This window comes from Nipponia nippon, unplaced genomic scaffold (assembly GCF_047370975.1).
Source record: "Nipponia nippon isolate SJK-2023a ecotype South Korea unplaced genomic scaffold, ASM4737097v1 scaffold_10, whole genome shotgun sequence".
NCBI classification, from domain to species: domain Eukaryota; kingdom Metazoa; phylum Chordata; class Aves; order Pelecaniformes; family Threskiornithidae; genus Nipponia; species Nipponia nippon.
Genome location: NW_028262291.1, coordinates 5787340 through 5796187, shown reverse-complemented (window position 1 = coordinate 5796187; position 8848 = coordinate 5787340). Strand labels below are relative to the sequence as shown.

Here is an 8848-nt window from a genome sequence, read left to right as displayed (position 1 = left end):
TTAGAAAAGGACTTACTTTTAATATAGGACTTGTTGTTATCCCCAATTCCCGTAGGGTCTACCCAAATATGGACAAAAAGTAACATTATGGTTCAGTTAAGAAGTCTTGTTGCAGAAGCAAGAAAGGAAACAAATTCCAAGAACAGCAGTCTGTGATGCTTTTCATTTGCTTTAGAGAATGCTGATCCATGCCAGCTCTTTAGCTAACACAGTTTCGCTGCATTGGCTGGCACATTGATCCTCCTCCTCCTCCTTTCTCTTCCACGCCTACTCCAGCCATCCTTATGAGAGGAGGAACAGCAATCTAGAGTTAGGTGCCTCTCCCACCACACATCTGTGCATGTTTGGAGGAGCGAGTAGACAATGCAGGACACTGGGTATTCAGCATACCTTTCAGATGGGCCATAAGATATTATCTCCATATCGATAGCAGAATTTGTTCTGCAGTGGCTATAATTTTAGTCATCTCTGTTAAAAGTGCATCTAAAAAAATGACAAGAAACTACAATGGTCCTTTTTTTATATAAAAGGATAAATAGAGCATTTTATTAACACTTTTTGCAGCAACAAAAGTGACACAGTCCACATCTTTTTCATTAAACACAGCAAAAGCTATGGTCACATTTTACATCACTTTGAGGCACAAAGCAAAATATTTTTTTTCTTAAGGTCAAGGTATGATTTGCATTAAAAAAAAGGAGAAGAAACAATCCTCAAGTTGTATATTGCGGTAGCAGGGTTTCCAATCACTAGCACAATACAATGAACAGACCAAGAATCCAGAATGGATTATTACATACAATAATAATCATTTGATTGAATTAAGAAATGGATCATTGTTGTCATTTTAGAGTATTAAGAAGTGGTCTGGTGTTGCTAACTTCAGTTTGTTTCAGTTTGGTTTAGTCCCAACAACCCCAAATATATACAACAAGCTAAATGAAGGTTAATATATAGTCTAGAAGATTATGCACTTCATAATGCATTGCACTTATTGCTTGGTACACTAATGTTGCAGTCACCGTTGAGTTGTGCTAAAAAGACAAGCGTGATGCTTGTTGGCTTCTTTCAACCCAACACTAGTTATTTGCCACTTTGGTTTATTGTGAGTTTATATGTTACTCGTATTCAGTGTCCATTATTATTAGGTTTAATCGAAAGACAAATACAATTTTATTTCAGGGATTTCTAAAATAGCAACATTTTCTATAATTACAGTATCTTCAATAAACTTATATCTATGTATACAACTGTGGCACAATGTGTAAAAATATGAAAGCTATTAAGGGAAGAATAAGGGTTAAATTATCCTCTGTTTCCTCTATTGGCTTCAAAATATTCTGCAAAACAAATACATCCTTTTACATAGGGCTACTTGCTCGTAGTAAACTTCTCTTTGGAATTTTGTAGAAGACTATATCTTTTTCTAGCTTATATTGTTTTTTTCTCTCTCTCTCTAAAGACACCAGTACAAAGTTGGAGTATACTGCAAAGAAAAGAATAATAAAACTTGGTTTTTGATAAAGGGATTTGACAGTCTGCATGAAAAGTCAGACTTAACATTATATATTGTTTTTATATTAGTTGATAAATGCAGGGAAGAACATGACAATGACTATAATTTCATAAGATTCTGTAAAGAATACAAATAAGAATTTGTGCCCGAACATTCAGTATAAAACTCCTAAATAATTCCTTTATTCATCACAGAGTAGCCTGCAGCATGTAATCACGATAAACATACAATATGCCCTATTTGTTCTTTAGGCTTGATACAATTACCATTAAAGGAACTGGATCAATCCTCTGTAAATGCCTAGGACTCAACCTTTCTTCTTTAAGAAAGCTCTTGTCTTAGACTAAACACACAATTCCTACATTGCACTGAGTAAACGTGTGTATTTAACACAATCTCTTTCAATACAGTGTAACAAATATATAAGTGCATTTTTAATGATCAAGTAATTTTGGCTTTCTAAAAAGAGCATTAGATGTGCCAACTTGGTTTCTTAGTTGTGCTTTAGTCCTTAGTTATGAGTTTTAGCTCTTGTATACTGTAAGTATCTAATTGCCTCTATAGTTTTGACCAGTAAACCCTTAAAACTCTAATGTTTATAGAACAAATATAACCTAATGAAAGTGATGACATGTCACAACTCATACAGATTGCACTTTAATGGATTTTTTTTTACAGTAAGACCTTCCTGTTTGATATGTGTTTACATGTTTATACCACATTTTATTTCTGTGTGCAAACAATCACAATGAATTTAATCACAAACACTACAAAATATATCCAATATTTATGTTTGTTATGAATAATCTCCTTCCTTGTAGTTGTATGAGTCTTGTACTTCCTCTTGTACAAATTCCTCTTTTTTCTCCCAACCATTAGGCCAGCCACCGTTGACCTGGGTTGTAGCACCATAAGACTTGGTGGTACCATAATTTACATAATTCTGAGTAATGTCCCCTGTCTCTTCAGCAAGTTCATCTTCATGAATAAAGCCACATTTCTCTTCACTTGTCTGTTCAGGGTCTGCCCAGGGTTGTTTCTCTCCTGAAGCAAATATGCCATAGAATATTACACCTCCGTAATGAACTAAAGCAGCAATGAGGAAGACATACTGCCACTCTTCACGTGTCTGGAAAGAAGAAATTCCTAAATCAGACTAGTGCGTAGTAACTCTTCTGAGTGGAAAGATTTAAATTAGGGATTGAGGCAGTGACAGTCAGCACAACTAAAACATTTAAGTGTCCAGTTTCTAATTATTTCTTCCTTTGAAAAATCACTGTTTATTTGCTTACAAAAGGATTGACCTAGTGAACATATAGTGAAGCATGCTTCAAATTCACAAGTTCCCGGGTGCTATCCCCGAGGGTCCCAGACTCCAATATGGATATTCTGGCAAGCTATAACATGGAAAGGTCTTTTTCTTGAAACCAATGGTATTAAACTGGAAGATTTTAAAACTGTATTACCATTTACCTTGTTCTTTGTCATTGCTCCGACAATTATAGGGCAAACCATTCCAGACAGGGTCCCGACTCCATTAGAAATCCCCATTAAGATGCTGGCATACCTCGGGGCAATGTCTAAGTGGTTGACATTGAATCCTGCAATACAAAGGTCAGCAAACGTTCATACCAAAGCAGAGCATTACTTCAGTTCTGAAAAGTAATGCTATCACTTGACAATTTTACTATAACATATTCGGGCTCTTTAATTGCATTTCTGCTTCTCTGAAAGGCTCATAATTGTTTAATATTCCTAGAGAAACTATGGGGTTTCATTTTCTTTTAAAAATATATTATAAAAGGATACCAAATGTATTTTCTTCCCAAAATTACAGTTTTTAAAAAAATCCCAGTAGTGACTGTGTGGCGTAGAGAACCCAGAAGATATTTAGGCAGGGAGAAAGTTCATATTTTCCCAGTGCCATTCATGACTATTTCATGCTGTAAATAACATGGCATTTCTTCTTCCAGCTTGTACCACTTTCCTTTCCTATTGCCCACATTTTTATTTTTGTCACACAGACCAGCAGGAGAGAGTTCCCTTCTGTTCTTGAGTGGTAGAATGAAGGGAGTAAAAAGACAGTATGTATAAATTATTTATTAATTATTTTTATAAACATTTGTTTCTTCTCTTGTATTTCCAGCAGCTTAATTCTGTTCAAATTTATGCAGTGATTATTTAAACAGTCTTAGAAAAAACACATGCTTCTCTGAAGTGACAGAACTCATTGTCCACAAAATAAGCACTTAAGTAAGTGAAAACAGAAACCAAATCTTTGGATACAGAAATATAATAAAAGGGAAAAAGCAGGCAGTATGATACGGATAACTGTTAGAGAAAGTGCAATACACTTTTCAAGTTGTACAAAACAGGCGTGATACCTTGCAGAATACGTGGGATTAAGGACAAATTTGATTAAGGAGAGTTTAGATGTTTGGCACAAAAGAAAAGAGAGCCTGTTTTAGACATAAGGAACCAGCATGGGAGAGGATACGAAGATCACAGTGGGAAAACAAGGGAAGGCCAGGTGACTTGTGTTTGGGGAAGGCAAAGGCAAAGGAGAAAGCGAAGGCGAAGGCGAAGGCAAAGGCAAAGGCAAAGGGGTGATATATCAGCAGGAAAGGGGAAGAGCTGAATTTAATTCAGGAAAAAATTGCTAGTAATTAGGCCCCAAAGTAGTTAAAAAATGCAACACTAACAAAGCATTAACTAATACACAGTGGAAAAAACAGTAAAAGGCCTATATTTAAACAAAGATGTAAATTTAGGCATCATTGTATAATATCAGTCCATTTGTGTTATATGTTTGATTTCAAGAAAAATCTATGGTGTACATTAGCACCTCACTGAAAAGAAAGTCCAATTTGCTGCAATGAATATGGAAACGATTTAAGTATTTCAACAGAAATAATCTAATATAGAAGACGTGGTACTGATTGTACTTTCCTTTGTAGTGATCATAAATAATGTCATCTGCAATTCTGAGGTTTGTTCAAATTACTGTCAATGAATAAAAACCAAATGAGATGTTCTATCTCTTAAGATAAAATAATTTGCTAATAACAGTAATAAAATCTTACCAGATATGGCAAATCCACTAAAGCCTACAGCAAGCACTAAGAATGAAATAGCCACTCCTTTACTGTGAGAATATCCCACCACGAGAAGAAGAGTTGCTTCCATACCAAAACCTGCGGAAAGCATAAAGAAAATCAGGCATCAGATTTAATTCCCTCTCAAATATTGCAGGCCTTAGGATATGGTAACATTTCATAGGAAGACAGAGGCAAAACATTGCCTCAGAGTGGAGTATAACCAGGTATTTCTTTCATCCCTAAAAAACACGTCTTCTTGCTATCTCGAATAATCCTTATTTTATTCTTTGTGTGCTAATTTCTTGTTACTTCCTGTCAGTTTTAAGATGAAAAGAAATACCTGTGATTCCGTTAGGTCATTCCAGCCAACCCAAATGGGAATATACACTTAACCTGCTTATGAATTTTGCAGCCATTATCACAGCCAGGATTCAGCTCATGTGACTGTAACCTCTCAGAAGTCAGCTGTGTAATCTCAGGTAGTTGTCTGGGCTCTCTTAGTGCAGAGGGTGTTTAGATGAGGAGCTAAGATTCAGTAAGTAGCTAAGGGCAGGCAAATTACCCCCCAAAAGCTCATCTGTTTCTATAACAACCTAACTGCTTTTTCAAATACCAAACATCTATATCGAAACTGGGAAGAGGAACAACTGTGTTTACTTTAGCACCCACATCTGTAAACACAAAAAATGCACAAAGTATTGATTCATAAGTACATAAAACCAGGCAGTTTGTTTACTGTATACAGCATGCTATATGGACATGGAATCTGTACAAGAAGCTTTTCAATAAAACAGGAAAACTTACCTCCACAGTTCATTATCTTTCTCACAGTAGTGGTTGAAAGAATCTGCCTGCTTCTTAAAAAGTCTGCAATTTGTCCCCCAATAGGAACAATAATTGTCATCACTAAATGCGGCACAGCAGATAAGATACCCACCTAAAATAATCATTAGAAGTAGCAGAGAATAAACCGTAAGAGAATATTGATTCTTCATTTTCTGAAGCATTCAGCAACTAATTAATTGTTTCTCTTCAATTTCTGGCTATGTGCTAAAACTAAAAATCTTAACTTGGTTTATTAAATGAACAAAACCGGTGATCTTAAGTTGTCATTGTATTTTATGAAGGACAGCCAGAGTTTTTAAGACTCTCTGATGCCATGACACTTTTTGTTTATAGATTGTTTTCACGGTTTGTATTTAAGCTAATGGCTTTTTTTTCTCCTGACTTACAGTCCCTCTGCCCTTTCTTTTCAGAAAATTTGTGAACTGACTTGCTATATTTCTGTGGGTGATATCTTTGGTGTAGCATTGCCCAGCAAACCTAATGTGTCTAGACAGATTCCCTGTGGACCATCCTCACATGCACAATGGCCATTTGCCTTTGATTTCTGACCATCCCTCAAGCTTCAAATTTCAGGCAGGCAAAGGATATCTCTGGGAAACTCTGTACATAGTGAAAGATAACATACTAAATATCCGTTGACAATATTCCAAATGCTGTACATACTGGCAAAGTAAGACAGTAATTCTGTGATGACTGTCCCAAATGTAATAATTTATTTGAGACCATTCCTTCAAAGTGAGTGTGGCACAAACTGTCGCCTGTTATCTCCTGTCAACATAACTGCCTTGCAGTTTTGTTTTAGTATGCATGGCATTTTGTTCTAACAGGGAATTCTGATTATTGTGCATATCTGAACATGTGCTTACACCCAGAGTTTTTTGCGCAATTCCTATCTGAACGGTGTATCAGTCTGCCCTTGATGTCTGACTTGAGTTACATCAGCTTGCAGGGCAGACAGAATCAATGAGAAGAAAAAGAAAACAGGTTTTCTCTACTCTTCAATTAAAGTTGTGAAATTGTGTATTTCACTGCAGTTTATGTATGTGGCAACTCCGTTGTGACAGCTAGCTTCCCGTTAATGGATGTTTCTCCCAATACGCCAGATATTAAGTATAACGAAGGTATTGCTGTTACTGCTTTGAGGTGTTCCTGGCTACATGCTAACTATTCATTTATGAGCATCCATAGCCACTGCAGGGGAAAACTGACTTTGCTGTCATTGTTTCCAAAGCTCTGCATTTCTTTGAATACAGTCTAAGAAAAATCTTCTAGAACAAAATGATCAGATTAATTCTATAGGGTATGACCATTCTTACTGCATGCATAACAGATGATGTTTCAAGCATAGCAAAGCTTCTTAAAATAACCCAAGCTAAAGAGGGAAACCCGTCTTTAAATGCAGGATGGCATTACATGATTTTGATAATACTCCATAATACAGCAACACCTTGGAAGCTACTCATCTAATTGTCATTTGCACCACAATTCAGGGTGACAATATCTCATGGAACAATACCGGAAAAATGCAGGTCTCTCAAAAGCACAAGCCCCCGCCACTTTCACAAGAAGGAAATTTGTGCTAGTAGAAAGCATACCATACACTCTGAAGGCTTGTTTGCAGGTATCCATATTTACATTACAGGTCTGATCCAAAATTCCTACGAATTATGTGGAACCTTAGATCATCCCTATGTCTCAGATTTTGCCACCATCTCTTTCACTTCCTAAGTGAAAAAGGGGGAACAGTTCTCACCACATTAAAGGGGGATATAGAAAGGTGATGAATTGTACTATCCTTCCTAAAACTAGGTGGTCCTGCTTTGTAAAATGCACCTGGAAAAATTGAACCACTTGTCAATGCTTTCTTTACAGCTTGAGTGGGATCCTGCATCCCCTGGAGTGTCAGGGACAGCAGTGTAATGGGTCTCTCGATACCTTTCTAACACCATACACGATCTGGTTTCAAGCGCTTAACTGAAGGGCTTTTTGCAGTATGGCCCCAGGTAGATCATCACTAAATCTCATCCTGCCTTCACCTTCCCCTATCCAATCCTTTGTCATTGTTCTTACTTCACTTGTATGTGCTGGTCAAGGGAACAGTAACTGGGAGGGATAAGATTTAAGACTTGTAAACCCATGATAAAGACACAGAACACTTTTCTTTCTTCCTCCTAATAAATACCACAAATGTAGCTCTGATATTTACTTAGCTAAGGTAAAAGCTTCACATTATTTTCACGTACCTTGCTTATTTCAAATCCAAACACTTCTTCAAAGTAAGCAGGCTGACTAATAAGCAGCAAGTAAAAAGTCCAGCTTCTACAGAAGTTTGCAACAATTATTGCATAGACTGGCATAGATGTAAAAAATTTTCTCCATGGAGTTTTGTATTTCTGAAACATAGAAAGGGGGATCCAGTCACCATTTGGATCATTATCAACTATCTATCTATCTATCTATCTATCTATCTATCTATCTATCTATCTTCCCTTTTCCTATCTGTTGTTTTTACCTATACTCCAACAAGCTCATATATGCACAGCTTTACGTATCTGAATTCTAATTACTTCAATTATTGTAAAGTACATGCATCCACGTTTGAACGATCAAGATTTAATTTAAAAACATAAGCAAGTAAAAATTACTACAAAATGCACGAGTGGAGAAACTCAGTGATACTTAGCTGTATCCCAACACTCATGTACAAGTGCCGTTATCTCAATCATGTAAACATGAACATACTAAGTGCAAAATAAAAATATGTCTTTAAAAGGCAATATTGCTGTATCTAAGGCAACAGTCAGATTTTACACTGTAAGTGCACAATTTCATCCAGATTTGTTTTAGACATGTAATTTAGCACTTAAATCTCAATCTCAGTGTTCTGAATAATTTTTTTATCAAGCCTCAGCTGAAACTGCTTGGTCAGTATATTTTTTGTTAATTTTATTGTATTTTTAAAATGAATTGCATAATGAAAAAAAAAAAAATGACAGATGGACAGAACTACAATCCTGCTGAGTCCCAGCACCTCTCCATGAGCCCAGGGTTCTGCCCATCTGTGTTCATCCAAATACAGGATCCAGACCCAGTTGAGTGTTTGAAAATCACTTCAGCAAGGTTTCAGGCTGAATTTAGTCTACTGTTGATTTGAATACTGGCTTTTCTTCAAAGAAAAACAGCCCATAGATGGATATATGCAATACCTTTTATACCTATTAAATTGCACTTAAATGAGAGCTAAGGATTAAGTGTGACTTAATTAAAGAGAAGGCAGCCAGAAAAGCTAACTTGATACTATGGGAAGAATTTCAGCCTAAATATTTTAGAAGCAACTGAACAATTGATATGAACTAATCACTTCCAAAAAATGTTTAATTAAAAAGCA

General features: G+C 36.1%; 1 protein-coding gene across 1 annotated transcript in view; it reads right to left on the bottom strand.

The window, feature by feature from the left end:
* Window positions 1-503: 503 nt before the first annotated feature.
* The window catches only part of SLC17A6 (solute carrier family 17 member 6), a 33572-nt gene continuing 25227 nt past the window's right edge, over window positions 504-8848 (bottom strand). The window contains exons 8-12 of the mRNA XM_009461400.2: window positions 7704-7853; window positions 5419-5551; window positions 4600-4710; window positions 2990-3117; window positions 504-2645 (exon numbers count right to left, since the gene is read on the bottom strand). Coding sequence (XP_009459675.1) covers window positions 2313-2645; window positions 2990-3117; window positions 4600-4710; window positions 5419-5551; window positions 7704-7853 — 855 coding nt within the window. The 3' untranslated portion in view covers window positions 504-2312. The remainder of the gene's footprint in view (window positions 2646-2989; window positions 3118-4599; window positions 4711-5418; window positions 5552-7703; window positions 7854-8848) is intronic.